At 39.5% G+C, this 26,807-nt stretch overlaps 2 protein-coding genes and 1 long non-coding RNA gene across 3 annotated transcripts in view; 2 read left to right on the top strand and 1 right to left on the bottom strand.

Annotated features, from left to right (window-relative positions):
• Positions 1-20,452, top strand: part of DPT (dermatopontin) — a 61,468-nt gene extending 41,016 nt beyond the window's left edge. The window contains exons 5-6 of the mRNA XM_059935788.1: positions 15,595-15,702; positions 19,290-20,452. Of these exons, the coding sequence (XP_059791771.1) occupies positions 15,595-15,702; positions 19,290-19,356 (175 nt within the window). The 3' untranslated portion in view covers positions 19,357-20,452. The remainder of the gene's footprint in view (positions 1-15,594; positions 15,703-19,289) is intronic.
• LOC132373155 (uncharacterized) overlaps positions 1-20,554 on the bottom strand; it is a 45,114-nt gene extending 24,560 nt beyond the window's left edge. The window contains exon 1 of the long non-coding RNA XR_009505357.1: positions 20,261-20,554. This is a non-coding gene — a long non-coding RNA (uncharacterized LOC132373155). The remainder of the gene's footprint in view (positions 1-20,260) is intronic.
• A 5,418-nt stretch (positions 20,555-25,972) lies between these two features.
• On the top strand, positions 25,973-26,765 carry LOC132373147 (riboflavin kinase-like). Its single transcript, XM_059935801.1, has one exon. It carries the CDS (start codon positions 26,237-26,239, stop codon positions 26,702-26,704), a length of 468 nt encoding a protein of 155 aa, XP_059791784.1. The 5' UTR covers positions 25,973-26,236; the 3' UTR covers positions 26,705-26,765.
• Positions 26,766-26,807: the final 42 nt, after the last annotated feature.

Below are 26,807 nucleotides of genomic sequence, written 5' to 3'. Positions count from 1 at the left end.
CAATCATTAAGACACTAGGAAATTAATGAACATGGAGCTATGTAGGTAGGTACAAGGTCTTGATATCAAAGACTGACAAATAGAGATGTGCAACTTTTCTTAAGTTGCCCAAGACATTCAAATCTCTGGTAGCAACATTTATCCTTGGCTTTGGTCTGCAATGGTCTGCCCATCCTCCTTCACCACCCCACTCTCTCCCTTCCTCATCACACTACATCACCCAGACATGTCACTGATGGTTGGGAGAACCAAAGGGTGGGGGGAGAGAGGAGAGAATTACTCAGAAAGACACAGCAAGTCAACTTAGAAGCGGTCCCTCTAAGGAAGGCTTCACTTGGCTGCACCTCTTTCTGGTTGCGTGGTGTTAGAGCTGAGAGCTACCACGGTTGTCAAGGAAATGGTACTTTTTCAAAGGGACACTTGGAGCAGCAGCAGAATGAGATTGCCGTGTCACCATGGTAAGCAGCGCATGACTCACTACCCCACTGGTGTGTCTAGACATTTTAGTGGCATCCTTAAATTTCCTGAGTCATGACGGTATATGTTTTTCCAAATTGAATGAAACCTCTAGGGCATGAATTAGGTCATATTTCTTCAGCATCTCAGCATATTGCCTGGCACAAAGTAGGCCCTTAATAAATTTCTCGAATGAATAACAAAACATCACAGGTGCATAGGAACTGTAACAGTGGTGAAACCTGACATTGATATGATGATGTTTTATAGTGGAAAAGGACTTCATTCACGTGCATCATTTTATTTGATCCTTTTAACAGCCCTTTGGAGTGAGAACTGTTTTCCCACACCTTCCCACAGTGAAAACTCCTGATAACTCTCTTACTTGAAACCTTCCCTTACATCACTTTAACTAGCTTGAATCACCTCCCAGGGAACTGGACGTGTGTAGGTGGGGACGTTTTTCTCTTCCCACTTTGAAGGCCATTCTGCAGCACTGAGCCTGACACTGAGAAGTGAGCATCTATCCTCTCTGTGCTTACAAGCTTTTAGGGATTCAGGAATAGCACCACTCTGCACAGGAAAAAAAAAAAAAATCATCCAACCAACCAACTCCCACGTAAGTGCGGGATTTATTTGTTTGGTGGGAACCAAGGTGCTGCTCCCATTTCAATCTCTGCAGTTTCTCATGAGATAATACAGCATCACTGAACTCTGGCAAGAAAGCGAATTCCTGATAGATGCAGACATGGCGTCACTCACCGGTCCCCACTGGGATTGGATACATATGTAAATGTTACACATATTTATTTATATGTGAGAATTAATTCTTTGTCCATTCATCTGCAAACCACAAACACGTCACTGAGGAAGCCACAACCTTTCAGAGACTGTTGGAAATAATTCCTCAGTCTCCAAACAGCTCCAGCAGCTGCATGCCATGCACCAGGCTGTCCCCCATCAGCACGCTAAGGCTGTCCAGGTGTAGAATATGTCCCAGGAACCGACAGTTTTGAATTGAGCATGTGTTTCCTTTCCTAAATGGTTCTTCTCCAGATTCATGACCTTTCATCAGGTTCACTGGATAATATGTTTTGACAAAAAAAATAATGTCCTTCCTCAGAATTAACATAGAATTAACCCATTAGTTTTCCTTCAGCCTTGAGTTTCTATGACTCTCAGATGTTGCATTCTATTTTCCACTGCCTGGTCCCCCTCTCCCTTCTGCTCAAGTCATAGCCACAGAATTTTTTTCTTAATTCCTAGATAGCTCTAGCTAACAACAACAACAACAAAATCGGTTCATCAGAATATTCTCCTCTGTCTACCCCAAAGCGCTCCATCAAAGCTAATCTTTAACTCCTACTCTCGTTGTTCAGATTTTAATACAAGATGGATAGTGTCTGCATGACTGTTCCCATGAAATCGTGGCAGGGACAAGAATGACCTCATAGGCACCTCCTCTGTGGCGTCTGTCACCCCCACCCCAGCTCAGATGCCTGCTGCAGCACTGTTCCCAGAGGTCTGGTGGGAAGGGCAGCTTCTACACTGGTTCTTCTGAGCAGGTGGGAAGCTGCTATTATAGAGATGGAGACACCCACACTTTGAGAAATAGGACTGAATGTTAACATTTAAAGCAGCTTGCATTGAGTTTAGATGCTTCGGTGCCCTGGACCAACCATTGCCTGGCATTGCATGATGCACAAAGCACTCATTTCGGGAGACAATGGCCCCTCTGAGCTTGAGCAAAATCAGTCATACCTTTCATCAGTTGGGGTGGCCATCGTAATTACTGTGCCATATTTATAATACAGAAATGTGTTTGCTGCATGCATATCAGTGCTGCCTCCCTTCTTATGCTCAAACTTCAAGAGCAGAAATTTCAGAGATGTCGCTGGTTGTCTAGTAAGTATTGGGTAACGAAGGCCAGGCCCTACTTGCTACTTTAGAACAAAGTAAACCTCACAATTTGAGACCAAAGTTGTCATTTTGTTCTCTCTAGTCTGCTCCCCTTTACTGTTTTCTAGAAATAATCATTCATTCTTCTATTCATGAATTCATTTAATCAGACTGAATACAAATGAATATAAAATAAGTACAACTCATAGACTTTGATTCAGTTCCTGATGATCACGATGATGATGATAATGATGATTTTTATTTATTGAGCACCTACCATGTTAACACGTTTACTTTTTTTTGAATTATATTTTATTTTTTTAATACAGCAGGCTTTTATTAGTTATTTTATAAATATTAGTGTATATATGTCAATCCCAACCTCTCAATTCATCCCACCACCACCACCACCCCCGCTTTCTGCCTTGGTGTCCATAAGTTTGTTCTCTACATCTGTGTCTCTATTTATACCCTGCAAACCGGTTCATCTGTATCATTTTTCTAGGTTCCACATACATGCGTTAATATACGATATTTGTTTTTCTCTTTCTGACTTACTTCACTCTGTATGACAGTCTATAGGTCCATCCACGTATCTGCAAATGACCCAATTTCGTTCCTTTTTATATCTGAGTAATATTCCATTGTATATATGTACCACATCTTCCTTATCCATTCATCTGTCGATGGGCATTTAGGTTGCTTTCATGACCTAGCTATTGTAAATAGAGCTGCAATGAACAGTAGGGTGTATGTGCCTTTTTGAATTACGGTTTCCTCTGGGTATATGCCCAGGAGTGGGACTGCTGGATCATATGGTAATTCTATTATTAGTTTTTTAAGGAACCTCCATACTGTTCTCCATAGTGCTGTATCAATTTACATTCCCACCAACAGTGCAAGAGGGTTCCCTTTTCTCCACACCCTCTCCAGCATTTGTCGTTTGTAGATTTTCTGATGATGCCCATTCAAACTGGTGTGAGGTGATACCTCATTGTAGTTTTGATTTGCATTTCTCTAATAATTAGTGATGTTGAGCAGCTTTTCATGTGCCTCTTGGCCATCTGTATGTCTTCTTTGGACAAATGTCTATTTAGGTCTTCTCGCCATTTTTTGATTAGGTTGTTTGTATTTTTAATATTGAGCTGCATGAGCTGTTTATATATTTTGGAGATTAATCCTTTGTTTGTTGATTCATTTGCAAATATTTTCTACCATTTTGAGGGTTGTCTTTTCATCTTGTTTGTACTTCCTTTGCTTTGCAAAAGGTTTTAAGTTTCAATAGGTCTCATTTGTTTATTTTGGGTTTTTTTTCCATTACTCTGGCAGTGCATTAAAAAAGATCTTGCTGTGATTTATGTCAAAGAGTGTTCTTCCTATGTTTTCCTCTAAGAGCTTTAGAGTGTCAAGTCTTACATTTAGGTCTTTAATCAATTTGGAGTTTATCTTTGTGTTTGGAGTTAGGTAGTGTTCTAATTTCATTCTTTTCCATATAGCTGTCTAGCTTTCCCAGCACCACTTATTGAAGAGACTGTCATTTCTCCATTGTATATCCTTGCCTCCTTTGTCATAGATTAGTTGACCAGAGGTGTGTGGGTTTATCTGTGGGCTTTCTATCCTGTTCCATTCATCTATATTTCAGTTTTTGTGCCAGTACCATATTATCTTGATTACTGTAGCTTTGTAGTTTAGTCTGAAGTCAGGGAGTGTGATTCCTCCAGCTCTGTTTTTTTCCCTTAAGATTGCTTTGGCTATTTGGGGTCTTTTGTGTCTCCATATAAATTTTAAGATTTTTTGTTCTAGTTCTGTAAAAATGCCATTAGTAATTTGTAGGGATTGCATTGAATCTGTAGATTGATTTGGGTACTATAGTCATTTTCACAATATTGATTCTTCCAATCCAAGAACATGGTATATCTCTCCAACTGTTTGTGTCATCTTTGATTTTTTCATCTGTGTCTTATAGTTTTCTGAGTACAGGTGTTTTACCTCCTTAGGTAGGTTTATTCCTAGGCATTTTATTCTTTTTGTTGCAGTGGTGAACGGGATTGTTTCCTTAATTTCTCTTTCTGATCTTTTGTTGTTAGTATATAGGAATGCAAGAGATTTCTGTGCATTAATTTTGTATCCTGCAACTTTACCAAATTCATTGATTAGCTCTAGTAGTTTTCTGGTGGCACCTTTAGGATTTTCTATGTATAGTATCATGTCATCTGCAAACAGTGACAGTTTTACTTCTTCTTTTCCAATTTGTATTCCTTTTATTTCTTTTTCTTCTCTCATTGACGTGGCTAGGACTTCCAAAACTATGTTGAATAATAGTGGTGAGAGTGGACTTCCTTGTCTCATTCCTGATCTTAGAGGAAATGGTTTCAGTTTTTCACCATTGAGAATGATGTTTGCTGTGGGTTTGTCATATACGGCCTTTATTCTCTTGAGGGAGGTTCCCTCTATGCCCACTTGCTGAAGAGATTTTATCATAAATGGATGTTCAATTTTGTCAAAAGCTTTTTCTGCATGTATTGAGATGATCATATGGTTTTATTCTTCAGGTTGTTAATATGGTGTATCACACTGACTTATTTGCATATATTGAAGAATCCTTGTATCCTTGGGATAAATCCCACTTGATCATGGAGTATGATCCTTTTAATGTGTTGTTGGATTCTGTTTGCTAGTATTTTGTTGAGGATTTTTGCATCTATATTCATCAGTGACATTGGGATGTAATTTTCTTTTTTTGTAGTATCTTTGTCTGGTTTTGGTATCAGTGTGATGGTGGCCTTGTAGACGGAGTTTGGGAGTGTTCCTTCCTCTGTAATTTTTTGGAAGAGTTTGAGAAGGATGGGTGTTAGCTCTTCTCTAAATATTTAATGGAATACATCTGTGAAGCCATCTGTTCCTTGACTCTTGTTTGTTGGAAGATTTTTAATCGCAGTTTCAATTTCATTACTTGTGATTGGTCTGTTCATATTTTCTGTTTCTTCCTGGTTCAGACTTGGAAGGTTACACCTTTCTAAGAATTTGTCTATTTCTTCCAGGTTGTCCATTTTTTTGGCATAGCGCTGCTTGTAGTAGTCTCTTATGATGCTTTCTATTTGTGCGGTGTCCATTGTAACTTCTCCTTTTTCATTTCTAATTTTATTGATTTGAGTCCTCTCCCTCTTTTTCTTGATGAGTCTGGCTAAAGGTTTATCAATTGTGTTTATCTTTTCAAAGAACTAGTTTTTAGTTGTATTGATCTTTGCTATTGTTTTCTTTGTTTCTGTTTCATTTATTTCTGCTCTGATCTTTATGATTTCTTTCCTTCTACTATCTTTGGGTTTTGTTTGTTCTCTATCTCTAGTTCTATTAGGTATAAGGTTAGATTTTTTATTTGAGATTTTTCTTGTTTCTTGAGGTAGGAGTGTATTGCTATAAACTTCCCTCTTAGAACTGCTTTTGCTGCATCCCACAGGTTTTGGATTGTCGTGTTTTTGTTGTCATTTGTCTCTAGGTATTTTTTAATTTCCGTTTTGATTTATTCAGTGATCTCTTGGTTATTTAGTAACGTATTGTTTAGCATCCATGTGTTTGTGGGTTTTTTACGGTTTTTTCCCTGTAATTTGTTTCTAATCTCATAGTGTTCTGGTCAGAAAAGATGCTTGATATGATTTCAATTTTCTTAAATTTACTGAAGCTTGATTTATGACCCAAGATGTGATCTATCCTGGAGAATGTTCCGTTTTCACTTGAGAAGAAAGTGTAATCTGCTGTTTTTGGATGGAATGTCCTATAAATATCAATTAAATCTATCTGGTCTATTGTGTCATTTAAAGTCTGTGTTTCCTTATTAATTTTCTGTCTGGATGATCTGTCCATTGGTGTAAGTGAGGTGTTAAAGTTCCCCACTATTATTGTGTTACTGTCGATTTCCTCTTTTATAGCTGTTAGCAGTTGCCTTATGTATTGAGGTGCTCCTATGTTGGGTGCATATATATTTATAATTGTTATATCTTCTTGGATTGATCCCTTGGTCATTCTGTAGTGTCCTTCTTTGTCACTTGTAACATTCTTTATTTTAAAGTCTATTTTATCTGATATGAGTATTGCTACTCCAGCTTTCTTTTGATTTCCATTGGCATGGAATATCTTTTTCTATCCCCTCACTTTCAGTCTGTATGTGTCCCTAGGTCTGAAGTGGGTCTCTTGTAGACAGCATATATGTGGGTCTTGTTTTTGTATCCATTCAGTGATCCTGTGTCTTTTGGTTGGAGCATTTAATCCATTCATGTTTAAGGTAATTATTGATATGTGTATGCCTATTACCATTTTCTTAATTGTTATGGGTTTGTTTTTGTAGGTCCTTTTCTTCTCCTTGTTTCCCACTTAGAGAAGTTCCTTTAGCATTTGTTGTAGAGCTGGTTTGGTGGTGCTGAATTCTCTTAGGTTTTGTTGCCTTTAAAGCTTTTGACTTCTCCATTGAATCTGAATGTGATCCTTGCTGAGTAGAGTTATCTTGGTTGTAGGTTCTTCCCTTTCATCACTTTAAATGTATTGTGCCACTCCCTTCTGGCTTGTAGAGTTTCTGCTGAAAAATCAGCTATTAACCTTATGGGAGTTCCCTTCTATGTTACTTGTCATTTTTCCCTTGTTGCTTTTAATAATTTTTCTTTGTCTTTAGTTTTTGTCAATTTGATTACTATGTATCTTTGCATGTTTCTGCTTGGGTTTATCCTGCTTGGGACTCTCTGAGCTACCTGGACTTGGGTGGCTATTTCCTTTCTCCTGTTAGGGAAGTTTTTGACTATAATATCTTCAAATATTTTCTCAGGTCCTTTCTCTCTTTCTTCTCTTTCTGGGACCCCTATAATGCAAATGTTGGTGTGTTTAATGTTGTCCCAGAGGTCTCTTAGTCTGTCTTCATTTCTTTTCATTCTTTTTTCTTTATTCTGTTCTATGGCAGTGAATTCCACCATTCTGTCTTCCAGGTCACTTATAAGTTCTTCTGCCTCAGTTATTCTGCTATTGATTCATTATAGTGTATTTTTCATTTCAGTTATTGTATTGTTCATCTCTGTTTGTTTGTTCTTTAATTCTTTCTAGGTGTTTTTTCTTTAATCCTTCTAGATCTTTTTAAAATATTTCTTGCGTCTTCTCGATCTTTTCCTCCATTCTTTTTCCAAGGTCCTGGATCATCTTCACTATCATTATTCTGATTTTTTTTTCTGGAAGGTTGCTTGTCTCCACTTCATTTAGTTGTTTTTCTGGGGTTTTATCTTGTTCCTTCATCTGGTACATAGTCCTCTGCCTTTTCATTTTGTTTATCTTTCTGTGAATGTGGTTTTCCGTCCACAGTCTGCAGGAATGTAATTCTCCTTGCTTCTGCTGGCTGCCCTCTGGTGGATGAGGCTATCTAAGAGGCTTGTGCCTCATTTACTTCTTATGCATGTGACTCATGATACTATGACACAGATCAGAGAATTGAGGTGCAGAAATTGTGACTTGTTCAAAGTACTGAACTCAATTCCAACAGGTCTATCTGCTTCTCAATCCCATGTTCTTTGCAGAGAACTGAGCTCTCTGAGTGTTGATAAGGAAATAAGCCCTGGACAGATGAATTATTAGGAAACAATACAGTAGGCATCTAGTAGTGAAAACAGAGAAGAAAGTGGTTATTTTTGCTGAAGGGGAGATGTTGCAGGTGAAATTGCCCCCACTGATTGCAGGACCATGGCAACCATGATATAAGGTGGCCAGTGAAAGCCAGCATGAATCAAAACAAATGTGTTTGCTGACCAGCCCTGAGCTTGGACAGTGAGCTGGAAACTCAGTTCTAAGAGAATAATTTGGAAAATACTTAGGGACTTTCCTCTTCTAATTTAAGTCACAGATATCTCTGGAACTGTGTTCCCCATGTTGTGATACATACTTGAACTGTTTGATATATAGATCTCCAAAATCCCCCACAAGAGGACAGACATGAACATACTGCATTCTTTCTCATACCCCCAGAGTTCAGGGTCTCTCTGCAGAGAAGGGCACTTTGGTGACTACAGAGTCGTTTAGTCTCACTTGACCACTTTCCCCAGCTCTTTGCAGGAGAAGCCAGGGTGACTGTTCCCTTGAGGTTGCTTTCCTTTATGCATAAGTGCAATTGGGTTTTACTTTTTGCATTTTTGCAAAAATAATTCAAGCAGGTTCTGATACAGCACCTATTGGGGATGCCAGGCCACTGGCAAATTAGCCTAACCTAAAGTTTTCTCATTTCTTGTAGCTTACCTAGGAAAGCATTTATTATGCAAGAGGATTGATCACAAACAGATTCTGTTTATTTAAGACATTTCTCAATGATTTGCCTGTCAGAAAGGGGTATCCTCTTTTTGGCTGGATGCAGAATGTAGGCCAGCTTCAACACATCAAGTCTATAAATGTTGAATTTCTCCTCCATGCCCACTGCTGAACTAGATCATAAAGGTGTATATGACTTCCATGTACCAATGACCCCTCAAAGAGTTCACTCTTTTGATCATCATCATGAAACAAGATGCTATACAGTATTTTGTTTTTAATCAAATGCTAAATATGTGGTGCTAACAAGTAATAGAACATTAGAATATGATATTTTAAATAAGGTGCTAATTGGGAAGTGGAGAAAATAGGAGCAAAACAGAATTAGAGATTGGACTGACCAGAAGAAGCTTCTCTGAAATGTTGTTTGAGCATGGGCTGAGCTCTAAAAAATGGGATGGAAAACATTGTTTACTCTTGTCTTTAAAAATGCTCAAGTATGGCTTCCTCAGGTACCCCTTTCTGGTTTGTTAACTTGTAAATGCTGAGTTTTCTTCCAGTTTTTATGGTAGAAGTCTGTAGTGTGTGCCTCTCTGGCATCCCACAAAGTGGGATAAGGTTGAGGATGTGACACTAGCTGACTTTGGGCCATGAGACATGGCCCCATTTGTTCATGTGCACTCCAGTGGGGTGCATGGCCTGAAAGTGGAGCCTCTAGGATGATCCCAAATAATCCAGCTGTCCTACCTACCAGCAGGTCAGAAATGTAACAAATAGATGCTGGTGCTATGAAGTCTGATTTTATGTTCAAGTCTCAGTAATCAATAATAAAGGTGAAGTTTGTTAAAATCTTATACTGAGTCACTTTCTGTTAAAGAATAGAGTCAAAACCCTTTAACTATTAAAAACTGCATAATTTCTTAAGCAAACCTCTGACAAAAAGTAAAATTGTCCTCTTTATCTAACTAAATTCTATCTCTACTCCCCTTTTTAAAATGAATGAGATAACATATATCTGAGTAAGCTCTGTGATATGTCCTATTCTCACAGCGAAGGAGAATGCCATCTATCAGCTGCAGTTCAGTTTGTGGTAATGTATTGGAGAGCAATCATTTATTGATTCTAGTTGGATCTACTGATAATTTCAGAGCTTTAATAACCTTAGACGAGAAAATCCTATATCAGTCTTAAAAATCCCTTCCATTTGCATGGGCTCTCTTCAGTTCATAATTAATTTCTTTCCATCTCCTTCAACCTTATCTCATACAAGAAGTTGTGCAAGTGGTCCTATGTTATCAAGTTCTCACTTAGCTTTGGAACAACTTTCTGTCTCTCTCGTCTTGCCTGCATAGGGCATACAAAGTAGTGTAAAGCGAGGAATTGTACCCCAATAGTCACTCATCCAAAAGTGATAGGAGGAACACATACACACACATACGTACTTCTTTGTAAAGGGGTATGTAAGGCTCCTGATAGAAGAGCTTCAATAATAGACTCACTTCAGTAAATTGAATAAAGACACCTTTCTGACTGACCTTTCCCTTCATCTTGCCAAGCTAAAGGCTTGTTTGATTGTTGTAATTGGTCTAGGAATGTATGGTAATGCTCAGTATGAAGTGTGCTTTGCCAAAAAGCTTCCTGAAGTGACCTGGTAATTCACAAGGAATCTGGAACCACACTGAACTCTCCCCCTCTCTCCCTCTGGAAGCTCATGGCCATAGCTTATGAAACCCTGATCTTCTGCTTCCTTGTAGTCTCTTAATTTCCTGACAAGTCCCTATGCCCTTGTCCCAATACCTAGTTCTGAAAGTTTAAATTCTTTTTTTCCTCTGAGGAGCCATTACTAGGGCTTTCATTTATTAGAATATTTTGTGTGTGCATGATGTCATCATGAACTAAATGGAGACACGTCTATCTGGTTCTAAAATTCAGAATCCTGGAATGTATTGAAACAGCAGCCCCCTCTATGAATGGTGTTTGGGAGGTTCACTTTCCTCCCAAAGGGGAGGAAAGGGGCCTTTCTCCCTCTGTATTTTCAGTTTCATAAAGTAGGGATAATTTCTATCAATATCCAAACTCCTTCCCAGCCCCTTTAATCCAGGATTCTGTAAGATAGTCTAAACTTTATCTCATGATTTTGTAAGAAAAACAAAACAAAACAACAACAAACCCCAGAAATCAAGCAAAAACAAAAACTTGCCTGGGATCAAGATGGAAATACACAAATAAGCATGCATAATACCTTCTCCAGGGCATTCTAGAAATTCACTGAACAGCAGTCCCCCACAGAGAAACCTCCCAGTTGAACAGCAGGACCTTTGGTCTGGTCACCTCCAAAAATGAAGCAATAGGGAATGCTTGTTGAAGAAAGCGTTGGATGACTTTTGTCCCCCTTTGAAGCTTAAAACGTCATGATTTTTTTTAAATGCAAGCCTCTTTCCCAATTATTCCAAATGTATTTAACTATCCAAATCATCTGAAGGTAGATCAGTAAAGACTTAAAAAATAAAAGTCTAGCCTAATTATTTCCAATAGTTTTGGCAATTGGATTTAGCCTAATGCAGTACTACCTTATGTAGATTTTGCCTCAGCAGGTATTAAAATGTTTGGCAATTAACTTTTATACATTGTATCTAAAGAATGCTCTAAAAGTTCTGGAAAATACTTTGTGCTTCCTGATGCAAGAAAAACGCCTCCTACTCCATCTCTTTTAATCCTAATTTGCATTATCAACATTCTCAACAAATCCCTCTTTCTTTGGGTAAACTTGAATCTAGCACTTGTTAGAATCCTCAGGGATCATAAACCAATGGAATCCAAATGACAACCTATTAGGTCCACTTATGAGTCATTTAACATTTTCATTAGAAAGAGAAAGCCCTTGTTCTGGGTCTCTTTAGAAGCACAAAATAGACTTCTGCATTAGCCTTATTTCCTTTCATGAACATTAAGCAGAAATACATGTAACCCACTCCAGGTTGGGTCTGGCATCCTGATAGAGCATAATTATGTCTTGAGAAGAGAAAAATCAGAGAACAAGGACAACTGCATAATGTGGGAAAAGGAATGGTTATGAACAAAGACAGTGAATTTTTAGGGCTCTGGCTAACCCAGGTTACCTTGAGCTAACCATTGATCTTGCTGCATCTAAGCATTGATATTCTCTTGGGAGACCTTCCAGTTTATAAATCAATCTTTTTAAGATTTCATGACAATCTTGCGGTATTATGACTACACAGAGAGAGATCTTTCTATCATCAACAGACAATGACCTGTGACCCCAAATCACATTAAACTACTAACACTCACTATTTGTTTCCCAAGCAGCCTTGGGGGTGCAGATGAAGACTTTGGGGAACGTATCATAATGAAAGGACTATTTTGGTCCTGAAGAGCCCCAGTGGTGAAGCCTTATAAGAACCAGGAAATTCTAGATTTATTCCAGGGTGGACCACAACGAACCTATTCAGAGAGAGGCCCAGGATTGACTTAATCTTGGAGAAATAAGGAAAGGAGAAGGAGGAAGAAGAAACAAAATTTCTCCTAATAATTCAGCTCCTACCACGTGTCACACATATTTGTATTGGTGCCAATGACAAACCTATAAGGTAGCTTTCATTCTTCTATAGACCAGGAAACTGAGATTAAATGACTCTCCCAAGGCTATTTATTTATTCAGCAAATACTTACTAGGTACCAGGAACTGTTTTAGGTGCCAAACAATGGCAGACTAGGTAAAGACTACCCTTGTACAGCTTACCTTTTACTTTAATATTTTTCAAATACTTTTTTTTTTCACACACACACACTGTATTTTATTTTTACAAGAGATAAATAGACTGACACCAAGCATTGTACATGGATGACCACAACAAAAGCAACAATGATTGCAATTACCAAACATGAAACACACTCATACTATGTCATAATATTGACATTCAGTCCAGTAATCCTCCACTGTAACAGCTCCTTTACTTTGCAGTGAAAATTGATTTCTATATTCTTTGCGTCTGAGTCCTTGTGGGATTTTTTTTTTTTTAATTCAGACAGAAAGTCACAAAAATTATACTCATCCTCATCAGTTCACTCAGTCCCATGTAATTAATTTTTTTTTTCATCTTGATCTTTTGTTAGCACTTTTATGAGTTCATCAGTTTTTCATTAGAGTTCTGAAAATGCTTATTCATTCAGTTCAGCAGTACAGTCAGTTACCAGAAACCTGTACTTGTCAGAGTCTTTTCCATGAATTTCTTGAAGATGAAAGCCTTTTATAGGAACATATTTGCAAAAGCATCAGAGTACACCCAGAACTGTCTGTAAATGACAAAAGACTTAAAAATGACCACTGTTAAAGATTTGATGAAAGTTCATAATAATGCAGTTGACAAGAAAATTAGTTATTTTTGAGATACACATTTTAAAGTAATAACTAGGATTATTACTTATAACATTATAGCAGAACATATAAGATTTTTAGAAATTTCATGTAATGTCTGAAACATTTATATTAACATATTTCCATACAAATAACCCAATGAAAGTTTAGTATTAGTTGTTTTGTTTGTCTGTTTTTTTATACTGCAGGTTCTTATTAGGCATCAATTTTATACACATCAGTGTATACATGTCAATCCCAATCGCCCAGTTCAGCACACCACCATCCCCACCCCACCGCAGTTTTCCCCCCTTGGTGTCCATATGTCCATTCTCTACATCTGTGTCTCAACTTCTGCCCTGCAAACCAGCTCATCTGTACCGTTTTTCTAGGTTCCACATACATGCATTAATATACGATATTTGTTTTTCTCTTTCTGACTTACTTTACTCTGTATGACAGTCTCTAGATCCATCCACTTCTCAACAAATGACTCAATTTCGTTCCTTTTTATGGCTGAGTAATATTCCATTGTATATATGTACCACTACTTCTTTATCCATTCGTCTGTTGATGGGCATTTAGGTTGCTTCCATGATCTGGCTATTGTAAATAGTGCTGCAATGAACATTCGGGTGCATGTGTCTTTTTGAATTACGGTTTTCTCTGGGTACATGCCCAGTAGTGGGATTGCTGGGTCATATGGTAATTCTATTTTTAGTTTTTTAAGGAACCTCCATATTGTTCTCCATAGTGGCTGTATCAATTTACATTCCCACCAACAGTGCAAGAGGGTTCCCTTTTCTCCACACCCTCTCCAGCATTTGTTGTTTGTAGATTTTCTGATGATGCGCATTCTAACAGGAGTGAGGTGATACCTCATTGTAGTTTTGATTTGCATTTCTCTAATAATTAGTGATGTTGAACATCTTTTCATGTGCTTCGTGGCCGTCTGTATGTCTTCTTTGGAGAAATGTCTATTTAAGTCTTCTGCCCATTTTTGGATTGGGGTGTTTGTTTCTTTAATATTGAGCTGAATGAGCTGTTTATATATTTTGGAGATTAATCCTTTGTCCGTTGATTCGTTTGCAAATATCTTCTCCCATTCTGAGGGTTGTCTTTTCGTCTTGTTTATGGTTTCCTTTGCTGTGCAAAAGCTTTGAAGTTTCATTAGGTCCCATTTGTTTATTTATTTTTTTTATTTCCATTACTCTAGGAGGTGGATCAAAAAAGATCTTGCTGTGATTTATGTCAAAGAGTGTTCTTCCTATGTTTTCCTCTAAGAGTTTTATAGTGTCCAGTCTTATATTTAGGTCTCTAATCCATTTTGAGTTTATTTTTGTGTATGGTGTTAGGGAGTATTCTAATTTCATTCTTTTACATGTAGCTGTCCAGTTTTCCCAACATCACTTATTGAAGAGACTGTCTTTTCTCCATTGTATATCTTTGCCTCCTTTGTCATAGATTAGTTGACCATAGGTGCGTGGGTTAATCTCTGGGCTTTCTATCTTGTTCCATTGATCTATGTTTCTGTTTTTGTGCCAGTACCATATTGTCTTGATTACTGTAGCTTTGTGGTATAGTCTGAAGTCAGGGAGTCTGATTCCTCCAGCTCCATTTTTTTGCCTCAAGACTGCTTTGGCTATTCGGGGTCTTTTGTGTCTCCATACAAATTTTAAGATGATTTGTTCTAGCTCCGTAAAAAATGCCATTGGTAATTTGATAGGGATTGCATTGAATCTGTAGATTGCTTTGGGTAGTATACTCATTTTCACAATGTTGATTCTTCCAATCCAAGAACATGGTATATCTCTCCATCTGTTGGTATCATCTTTAATTTCTTTCATCAGTGTCTTATAGTTTTCTGCATACAGGTCTTTTGTCTCCCTAGGTAGGTTTATTCCTAGGTATTTTATTCTTTTTGTTGCAATGGTAAATGGGAGTGTTTCCATAATTTCTCTTTCAGATTTTTCATCATTAGTGTATAGGAATGCAAGAGATTTCTGTGCATTAATCAAATACCTTTTTGATCATGACTCACAGTAAAAAAAATGCATATTAAACTATTACACAATGCAAACGTCATATAAATACAAACATGCGTACATACTTGAAACAAAGTTTTTACACACACACCCAAGAACTTATGTTTAGTGTGTACAATGCAGTCTCTGATATTTTCTATTCTATTTCTTCTTTTTCTAAAGTTCATTTGGTACTAACCAATTAAATTGATTTCACGATCTGCTACTAAGTCACAATCCACAGTTTGAAAACATGGTTCTAGTGGACTTGAATGGAATGGACTATTATTGATATTAATCAATATTTCCTCAAGGCCTGAGGAGTTATCTACATCTTTTTTAAACTAAGTGTATAGTTTAATGGCAAGAAGGAATATGAGAAGTGCAAGGAAGCTGTCCATCATTTTGCAGCCTGGAATGGCTTGGTGGAGGCCATCCAGCTCTGATTTGGGTCTCCCATAATGTTCAAACTCCATCTCTCCTTTATAGTATGTCTCTTGTTTGCTCCTGTTTGCCCCCAGCAATAATAGTTTTATCTTTTTCCTCTAACCTTTTGTTCTTCCCACATAGGCTGACAACAGAATATCCAGGCCACTATGGTGAGGAAATGGACATGATTTCCTACAATTATGATCACTATATGCGAGGAGCAACAACCACTTTCTCTTCAGTGGAAAGGTGAGCCTTCACCATGGGCTAGGGTTAGCGAGGTCAGGGATTAGCTCCACACAAGGATCACGCCTGCAGGAACCTTGATCTGGGGTTTTCCCTATTTTAGTTTCCTACTTGGTCTAAGATTAACTGAGAGATTGATGGGACAGTGGAAAGAAATGGGAATTGAACCCATTTCATGCAGCAGCTCGCCCTTGCAGATGAGGTTGTGTTCCAGCTTGCTCAGAGCAGGAAATTCCCAACTTGGTATTCCATGATGTTCTAAGCTCTTCCCTTTACTCAATTTCAAAGAGCACTTTTCCTTACCAAACATTAGGAAGAGAGCACAAAAATGATTGAAAGAGTACCCACTGTCAAGATGAACCCTCTCCAATGCCATTTCTCCCTATGGTCCCCACTTTGGGTTGTGGGAAGGGAGAGAGAAGAGAAGAAGAGGGGGCTGGAGGGGAGAAACACACAAAACTTACCAACCATGTTTAGAAATAAAAAAGGAGAATTTAAATAACGGAAAAGAAAACGGCACTAATTTTTTAAATCTGTTTGCTCTCATAATCAGCTCCCAATCTTATCACAAATATTGACTACATCAAAACAAAACAATAAGAAGAAAATAAAAATTCTTCTCCCTACTGATAAAGAGATATGAATAAATTCAGGTGTTAAAAGGTTGATCTGTCTACTTTTAGTCAGGTGATCATCACTTTACACAGCAAATGAATTCCTGAAAAGTTAGCAATAAATATTTTTCAAATAGGACAAAACCTAACTCATTAACTCATTAAATAATAGATTGACAAATTTGAGTGTGACTTATCTTTTGTGTATATTTATGCTTTTGAGTGCAATGATATCACACCTAACTGAAGTTAAGTTACTTAATATGACCCTTAATTTAAAAAACAAGAATAAAACAGAAAAAAAACCATGAAGTAGCTCTGAAATGACACAATACGTGTTGCCGGTTCCATGAACAAAAACCCTTACATTTACTCATAGGAGAAATTCTTAGTTCTCACACATTAATTATTTGTATTTTAGATACGTTTTTATCTAGCTTAGTTACTATTTTCTAGAAGGGGCAAATTAAAAAATAAAGAGGGAAGATACTACTTAGAATGAGACTCACTTCACCAGTGAGAAGAAATAGCTGAATGATGTGACACACACAAAAACATACTTAAGAAAAAGAAAAGACCTAAGAACTCAAAGACTATGGAAACCCGGTGACATTTAGCAGGAGTGTGTATCCCCAGCGGTCAACACTGGATAACATTATATCAGAGTGCTCAATATTCCTAATGATGTCTCCAAGTCATCATGAAAATTAATTCTGCATCTCCTGCTTAAGAAGGCAGCAAGGAATACAGTAAAGAAAGCATGCCATCCAAAATTTCCACCAAATAAATACATTTTGGCAGTTAAAATGCCCAACTGCTTGGCTTGGAAATTTTCAGTTATGTGGTTTAACTCAAAATCTTGGAAAACTGAGATACTATGTCATGCATTTGTTTAAAATGAATATACCCATGCAATTCTGCTGCTGTCACTAACAATCAGTGGCTTAAAGGTCCACAACTTGGATTTCTTCCACTCTGCTAAAAGACGCTGAGGCCACTACCTTGGAGAGATATTGTCAGTGCACAGGACTCACTGAGCAGGAGCTTTTCCTCTACATGCAAATCATAGTGGTTTCCTCCTGGAATGGAGTTGCTCATCTGGGGCACTACTGACAACTGGGGCCAGATACTTCTTTGTTGCAGGAGCCTTTCCTGTGCAGTCTAGATGTTCAGCAGCATCCTGGCCCCTACACACTAGCTGGCAGTAGCAACCCCCGCCCATAGTTGTGACAACAACGAACCCTGGAGAGCAAAACTGCCCCTGCTTGAGCACCACTGTCCAGGAAAGAAATCAGCGACTAAGCCTGATTTGAGTACCTTGATTCTTTTACAACCACGTAGTCTACATTTTGCTTAGCATCAATTAAAAGCCTCGTAAAAGGGTAGTGTGAATGCCTGGCTGAAGATCTTATTTACCTGTGTCTGTCGGCACAGAGATAAATAAGACTTGTCTACAGTAATAAAATTCATTTGATAAATACGCATGCCACCAATTTTCTAACCTCCATCTAAAACAAGCCATGTCCTCTGTTGACAACTGCAGGAATAAATACTAATAAATAGTTAGTTATCCAGGCTCTTAAAGATTTGTACTGGAGGACCCTATGCCCAATAACTCTAAACAAACAACCTGGAGCAGCAGACTCAAATTATAAAGGCTGCCTTAGGCTGTTTGAGCAGCATGTACCATAGCTGCTGTTACCTCCCAGAACTGAGAGTGTTCAGTCCCACCTTCCAGATGGATGAAGATCTTATCACTGTTGGTGTTTAAGAGAAATTGATCTGGGAAGAGGCCTTTCAGATTGAAAAGGAAGAAGTATATTCTAAGGTTGAATGACCTCACTGTGCTTGGGAAGCATTTGTGTGATCGTATACGGAATGACTCTTTCTTTTTGCCTTTCATCAAGACTTTGCAAAGGATGTGACAGCCCATGTCCTCGATGGGGTTATGGGTATCAAGTTATGGAGGCATTCTGATATAAGATAAAGAGGAAGATTTGAGTTCAACAAACTTGGAACCTGAAATTGTCACCTAATTATGTTAATGAAGGTCACTTATTTCTCTGAGTCTGCTTCTCCACCTTAACAATGACTTATCATGAGGATTGAATGAAAAAATATGTAAAGCATCTAGTGCAATGCTGGATATATTGGAGGACTCAGCAAATAGTAGTTACAATTGTCATTACCATCACCGTTATCATTGTTAAACAGTATCAGACCAGAAAAGTGCTGTGCAGAGTAGGATCTCAATAAAGTTTTGTTAAGTGGGTAAACAAAGAACTTAGGCTAGCCCTTAGCAAAGGACATTCCTTGAAATGTATCCACACCATGTTTTTTCAAAATTGAGCAATTCTATGCCCTCTCATACCCATGCCTGACCATTTAAACAAATACTCAATTCAATTTCTGTTATACAAGAATGGCAGGCATTTTCTTTTTCACTTTATGGTTTTTAGAGTTGTTTCCCCTCCCTTCATTTCCCTATGATAGTGTCTTCTGAAGGGGAACACACAGGGTATAGCATGGAGCCTAACACATGATAGGTATTTAGGAAAAGAAAGAATGAGCCAATGGATGGCCTAGGTAAGAGAAGATTCTTTACCATGAAGTGGAGACAATGTTGAATGAGTGCTTTTATTACAAGTTGTTAACCTATATGTCCAAGAGGTCCCTTGGAGACAGAGCAGTGGTGAACTGATCACTGGTGATAAACAGGACCTCAACATGCCAGTGACCTAGTTAGTCCCCTCCTAGGTGCAACTTGAACTAGGTGAGGAGGTGTCCAGGACTCCTGACCTCATAGAAGATTACTTGTATGTTTTCTAGAGACTTCATAGATGTGTCTTCTGAGAGGAAAGTGAAATTAGTTGGCCTTAAATTCTCCAAAGGTTTTTCATCGCTTTTCTCTTAGCAGTGATTTTTCCTAAGGTGCCTTTTCTCACTGACGTTAACTCTCTGACTCTCTCCCCACAGGGATCGCCAGTGGAAGTTCATAATGTGCCGGATGACTGACTACAACTGTGAATTCGCAAATGTTTAGATTTGCAACCTACCAATCTGGGTGAAGGGAAGGGGGCCAGGAGACCTGAGGATGTCCACTTATGTTAACATCAGTTGGGACTCCTAAGTGGTTTCTACTGCTCTCTTTTCTTCTCCCTGAGCTGGTTGGTAGTTGCTATGCCAGCTTTCTGGGCCCTTCTGACTAGTATCACACTTATAATAAAATCCACAGTTTCTCACTTTCGACATGTTCCATAGCAACTATTTTATATGAGTGACAATGGCTCTGTTGCACACCATATATTCTGTGTGCATGCTCACAGCCTGAAAAAAAGCCTGGCTGCTGGAGCACCTGTCACAGCCTTGCTGCTGCTTTTACTACCCAATAAGCTGCCTGTTGCTGAGCAGTGTCTGTGAGCAGGTTCAGTAGTGGAGTGAAGGGGCAGAAACTGAGGAAGGGGAAGGAAGGTCTGCAGCTATGACTGTTTGAAGGAAACCTAGGGTCGTCACCTAGAACAGACCTTCTGCCTTCAGGGGACGTGCTTCCACTCTCCCCCACCACATGAGCCATGCTTGCCTAGAAGTTCAGCTGCAGAGCTCTGTGCTCCAGGAGGGAGGAGACTGGGAGGTGAAATGAGGAGGTGGAAAAGTTTGGGGGCTGAAAGACTGAGGATTAGAAGAATTTCCTAAATTGGAAGAAGACTACTAGCATACCCAGAAATGAAAATGAGCATAGGAACCAGAGGAACCTGTGGGAATCAGTCTCAAGTAAGATAGAAACAAGAAAGAAGAGAGAGGTCAGAGAATGGGACTCAGCTTAGGAACCTGGAGGGAAGGGGAGTGTGGTCAGGTTGCTTTGGAAAACTGAAAAAAGGGCTTAACTCACTGGCACCTGGAAAGGCTGGCATATGCCCTGTAGCTGTGAGAGCTACTGGAAAACTCACTTGGATTGGTCTCAATATTCTGGATGGGAAAGGCTGTCCTGGGGCGTCTACTTCTCTTCTATGTGTCGTTTAGGAGTGTCTTTTGCAGAGGTGGCATTATCTTTCCTCCTCCTGTGATGTCTCCGTCCCCAGCCCTTTGCACTCTCTTCATCATAAAAGGAATAAAAATATTAACATTTACAATGCTGCAAATGTTAAGGGTCAGTTTTCTCTCTCTTCACCTCCCCTTTCTGATTATTCATCTATCCATTCAGAAAATATAGCTTAGCATTGTGACTTGTGCCAAGTACCATGCATGGCACCAGGAATACAGTAATGATAATGACAGAATATGGTTAAGAAATCCAATAAATAAAACATAAAGTGCTAAGTGCTTCCATTAAGGATTGGACAAAGGGTGGAATCACATTTCTTTGCCTTCAAATCCAGCCTGATTTGTCCTCAACGTCCTCCAAACCTCCTCACGCCAATGATTTTTAACCACAGGGAGCCCCTATTTCCTTTATCCATACAGTTGGCCTTTTCTTTTCAGATCTATGCTGCCCTTCCCTTCTCTTCTCTCTCAGGGGACCCAGGAGAGCAGGCAGCCAAGCAAAAGCACAGAGGTCATCCACCTTGTTATGCAAGCCATCTAGGTGGCCAAGATAGTGAATCTCAGCCAGTGATGCTGCATTTCCCACAGTGAGATCCTGGTATTAGGAAGAGGAAGGCAGAGCTAAGGATGTCCTCCTTTGTCTTAATGCTGAGGCCCTTTTTCATATTATGGTTTTGCTTTATTTCTTCCATTTCATTGTTTCCACCTCTGTGGCAACTTTACAGCAAGCTTCACAGTGTTGTTTCACAATGGGCATCATTAATATTTTAGCAGTTGCAGCTCTGGGTCAGGACGGCAGCCAAGAAATGGACTTAGTTGGGTGTGTGGAACACAGCTGGAAGGGAGGCAAGCGACACAGACTGGCTGACTTAGCAGCTATGATGAAAACCAAAGGTGTGTAGGGGGGGTTGCACCTCACCAGGGCTGAGGTTGGAGAGATGCAGCTGGGAGAAGCAGTCCAGGAGACTGCCAGACAGCACAAGTCGAGGAAAAAAAAATAATAAAGCAATCCAATAAGTGTCTGTGCCAAGTAGAATAAATGGAGAGAAAAACTATGAGAGAAGCTGTTTTAGCATATAGGCCAAGGACAGTAACACTAAAGACATTATCAACTTGGTTCAAACCTGAATAATTTATACTTTCTATTGTGTCAGTCAGTAAGAACTGGGTGCCAGACTGGGGCTAAATCCCAGATCTTTTGACTGCAAGTTCTCTCTCTGTGCTCTCATTACTCCAATCTTTCTACTTACTTGTCCACAACCTTGGATGAGCTACCTCTCCACTCTAGGAGGACATTTATCTAGGTAATCATTGTGTTTTCTTGCAATCCTAGAATTCCATGAATGCTATCATCTGCCCCAAAGTGTTTACAAAGGGCTTTGCTAAGGCATTTTCTTCCAGAGAAGAAGCCTGGGATGAGAGTTGAAAACCTAGGTCCTACCCCTGGCTCTGACAGAAAGCGGCTGTGTAATGCTAGACAAACCCCCAGGCCCACCCTTTCTTCATCTGCCTGGTACGAACAGGAATCCCTTTTCCAATAACTTCACAAGACGGTGATCACATAAAATGGGAAGAAAAGAGACATGATTCTGGCCTCACAGGGCCTACAGTCTGGTAGGGAGAGATGAGAAAACAGACAATGGAGACACAAGTGCAGGAAAGTTTCCTGAGGAAGCCAAGCCTATGGTTAGCCCTGAAGGACCAGGAGAACTTGTGAGGTGAGTGGGAAAATTGTGGGCTCTGGAGTCCAACTGTCTGGGCACAAATCCTGGTTCCATCCCTTATCAACTGCATGACCTTGACTCAGTCACCTACCTTCCCTGAGACTCTATTTCCTTACCAGTAAAGACAATAATAGTACCCACCTCATGGGGTTGTTGTAAGGATTAAATGTGATCTCATAGTGTCTTATACATAATAAGTACCCAATAAATGTAGTAAGAGGAATGGAATATTATTAGTATATATTAGAAAAAATGTTCTTCAGGTAAGCTGGATATTAGTAGAGATACAGAATAGGAAAATTCATAAAAGAGGTGGGACTTAAGTTTTGCTCTCATTCATTTATTTATTTGTTTATTCATATTCAGTCACTGAATCAATAAATTATTAAGTTCTTATTATATATTAACCACTGTACTAGGCACAGTTCCTGCATTCCAGAGGATTATAAACTAAGGGAGTCAGACAAGCAAACAAATCATTACAGTCCAGACTGATAAGTCAAGAATAGGTATCATTTCAATTGAGAGTGGTGAGAGGTTAGGGTGGGAAAAGGGAAAGTGGCATTTCAGGCAATAGAAGCAACATCATGGAAGGTATAAAAAGATGTATAGGCTTAGGAAAGGTTCCCTAGGAAACACTGATGTCACCAAGGTGTCTCGGAGGCACAAAATGCAGTCATAATGCCCTAAGGACGTACTGGTAGCTCACATCAACACCATAAACTATTTATGCATATTAATTGCAATTTTTGTATCTATCTAGAACTCAGATTGCAGCTGGGGTCTCCTAGAAATCTAGGGAGAGGGAATTTATCAACTCTTGCCTCTGCTCCTCCATTCCTCTCATATGCACAATACCATGGCCTGGGAAGTTTTCTCTCCATCCTGGGTATTCATCCACATATATTATCTTTATGATCAACTGCTTTGACCCAGACTAGAAACTCAACATTTTTTTTTAGTTCCTTCAGAGGAATGTATTCTCATAACAGCATTAATGAATGTACAAACTCAAACAAAACAAAAACACTTTAAAATTTAGACATTTCCTTCTTCCATGATTTTTTTTATTGTCCATCATGTAGTCAGGGGTTTTCCCTCTCTCTAGCTGGTCCTCCATCTAGCTTCTAACCTACTTGATTCTCTTCTTACCCTTCCAGATTCTTCTCCCCCTATTAATGCTCAGTACAGACCACATCCAAAAACGTATGCATATCAAGGTGGCCAACACAAGCAAAGGCCATATAGTCAATAGAGTCCACTCTTACAAAGAAAATCAAAGAAAAGAAAATCTTACAAAGTTTCAATCAATTTTAATTAAACCTGTTTAGCGCTTCTGTTTAGCACTCTGAAGTTAAACCATTGTGTAAAGAAGTAGTATCAGAGCCTGGTTACCATTCTGGAAGCCAGAGTCATTTAGGTAAGTGAAATCCTTTGCAAAATGGTGTCTGGATCTAACTGGGTGTGTTATCTGTTACCCATTAACGCGTTGAATATATTTTAGCAACTTATTCCTTTGTAAAGCAAGGATAAGAAAACACACCTACCTCAAAAAGTCATTTTAAATAATAATATATTCACGCATAGCTCAGATTTTCATGGAACTTAAACTTTTCACAGGATGAAATAACCACAATCTCCTAAAAACTAAAAGCCAACCAACACTATCTATGTATTTTAAAACCTATTTATTAGATTCCGCTGTGCCTTGCTAAGTACTGGAAATGTACCAATTGTGACCTCCTTCTCCTCCTCTTCCCAATGCACCCAGAAGGAGCCCAGTTGTCTGTGTGAATGAATGAGTATCTGTATCAGTGAAAAATGCTGAATAGAAATATCTTTTAAAAAATGTAAATTCCTGTATTCTCTGAATTCTCTGAATTGTAGCATTACTGTTTATTTCTTTGTTCTTTTTTATACTTTTCTGCCTTTCCCAACTTTAAAAAACAATTACCATTGATTGTGTTTATAATTTTTTAAAAAAAGTAATTTTAATCTTATGGAACAAAAACAATCACCAGCTGCCAAGCATTTCAGCCCTAGGACCGTGTTCCAGCTGAAAGGTGAGCATATGGTGACTTCATGGAAAGAAAGATTATAAAAGCAGACTCTTTCATCTCACCGGCTGCCTAGTGAGTTATAATTTAATATGCAGAATTACCTGCTCTTTCCAACGTCTCTCACCATCCCCAAAGACAATGGAACAGATGTTCATTCTGTCATATGGCCAATGAGAAACTACTATTTAAAACTCCTCCACTCACCAAAGTCTTACTTGCCCTTCAGGGCCAAGCATGGGCTCAGCTTCCCCAGAAAACTTCCAGTGCTTTCTAAGACTGGTTCAGGGTCCCTCCCTGGCTCCCTCAGTACTCCACGTCTTTGTTTTCACTCTCATGAAGGCAGGGGTCCTGCCTCTCTTGTTCATTTGTAGGTTTTTAGTGCCTGGCAAGATGTTTTACACATAGTGGACATCCAAGACATATGTTTTAAAACTAATCTGGATTTCTAGTTGGTTTTCAGTTTTTATTGGGAAAACCGATCAAAGCTCTAAGCAATCAATAATTGAAAACATGAGTAAAGGCACTTTGAAAATTGTGTAGTTCTATTAAGAGGCGTGGTATGATGATGGTGCTGTGGTTTTGAGGGGGGTTAAGGCCATCTCCTGCTCCTTCCCCAGCATCATTAGGTAATCATTAATTTCACCCTTTGCGGAGCTACTCACTAATGATGAGGGAGTTGGAAAAGACACCAGTCACAATTGTCACATGTTCAGAAAGTGTGTTACCACACTAATGACCAGAATGTGAATTTTGGTGTTTTTATGACCTTTTCAACTATATTGAAATCAATATCTGAGCAGCAAGGACAGGGCTAGGTATTTGTTGCACATGAGATAGAGCCTAGTTAACTAAGCCCTGAAGAGACTGGGGGCTGAGGGGCAAAGGGGCTCAGGTTGGTAAGCTGGTGTAACTCTGTATGAATTTGGATGCTTTTTGAGTCTTATAACAGCATATGAGTTCCAGAGGGGTGGGAGGGCAGTGATTTTTGTTTGATGCATCCCCGATACAACAAATATTTGATGAATAAATAAAAGTAGAGCCCTAAGACAAACGCTAACACAGATTAAAATTTCATGAATACAGACTTTATGACCCTTGTTTTTCCTGGTTATTCCCACTAAAAGTTACTTGTGGGATTAGCTGGTGATTAGCTGGACTAATCACCAGCTAATCCCACAGTGAAGCAGTGAAGCCAGTTTCTCAGAGTCAGGGTTTCCTGTCTATAAGGTTGCCTGGCAGGCATTCATAAGCCATGCTGGTGTGCCACATTTTCCCTCTCTGTGGACTGGTGGATTTCAGCTGACCTGGGTGTCTCCTTGGGCCTCTTTTGTTGGCAGACTCAAAGGTGAGCTCATTAGCCATTACTCCTTGGAAAGACGTTTTGGAAATCAAACAGGCTCTGAGTCATACCTGCCTGTCCCCTACCGAGACGGTAGAATGTCATGCAGATTAGTTCTGACCACTGCTCCCAGGAAAAAGGAATTGAAAATCTCTCACAGTGTAAAACAGCACAGTTCAAGTTGGAGAAGGACTTCCCAGAAATTCAGAGAGAAGGCAGGCTTAGTTCTCCACCTGCGTAGGTAAGCCTTGATAAAAGTCCTTGCAGAGGGATAGAAAAAAATGGAAAGATGTGGATGAGTGGATTATTGGGGCAGGGTATCAGGTTCAGCCCTTCCCAGAATGGCGCCATTGCTTGTTCTAAATCCATAATCTCACACATCTGTGCTGTTGTACATTTAATGTTGACTTCAACAAGGTATCATTAATCACCTACTTCGTTCCTGGAACAAACTGAAGGAAGCCACAAAGCATAAAACACTCTTGACTTACTTCCGCGGTCGCCGGCGTTCCGGAGCCCAGACGCAGCCTCTGCGTCGCCAGGCACCTTGTGTTCGGTCAGCGGCGTGAAGGTCTCGCCGCAGCGTGTCGTCCGCGCCGCTCGGCCCGTTGTGAGCCCGTGTGCTCGCCGGGTCGGCCGGCCGGCGCAGCTCCAGCCCGTATCCCCCGGCTGGTCCGGGGGGGTCCGGGCACCGCCTCGACAGCGCCGCCGCCGGACGCGCGGAATGGACCGCAGCCCGCACCCCGAGCGGACGGCGTCATGAGGCACCTGCCGTACTTCTGCCGCGGCCAGGTGGTGCGGGGCTTCGGTCGCGGCTCCAAGCAGCTGGGCATCCCTACAGCTAACTTTCCTGAACAAGTAGTAGATAATCTTCCAGCTGATGTATCCACTGGCATATGTTATGGTTGGGCCAGTGTTGGAAGTGGAGACGTCCATAAGACGGTGGTGAGCATAGGGTGGAACCCATACTACAAGAATACAAAAAAGTCCATGGAAACTCATATCATGCATACTTTCAAAGAGGACTTCTATGGGGAAATTCTCAATGTGGCCATTGTTGGCTACCTCACACCAGAAAAGAACTTTGATTCTTTAGAGTCACTTATTTCAGCAATTCAAGGTGATACTGAGGAAGCCAAAAAACGACTAGAGTTACCAGAACATTTGAAACTCAAAGAAGACAATTTCTTCCCGGTTCCTAAAAGCAAAATAATGAATGGCCACTGATGGAAAAGCATCTTATTTATTCATTCACTATTTCCTAATATTTTACTGCTCATAACTCTACAGTCTCATCTTGGTTATATTTAAAAAATCAAACATTTTCCTA

This window comes from Balaenoptera ricei, chromosome 1 (genome assembly GCF_028023285.1).
Source record: "Balaenoptera ricei isolate mBalRic1 chromosome 1, mBalRic1.hap2, whole genome shotgun sequence".
In the NCBI taxonomy this organism is placed as follows: Eukaryota; Metazoa; Chordata; class Mammalia; order Artiodactyla; family Balaenopteridae; genus Balaenoptera; species Balaenoptera ricei.
The sequence above is the reverse complement of the archived record's forward strand: the minus strand, read 5'-3'. Positions and strand labels throughout refer to the sequence as shown.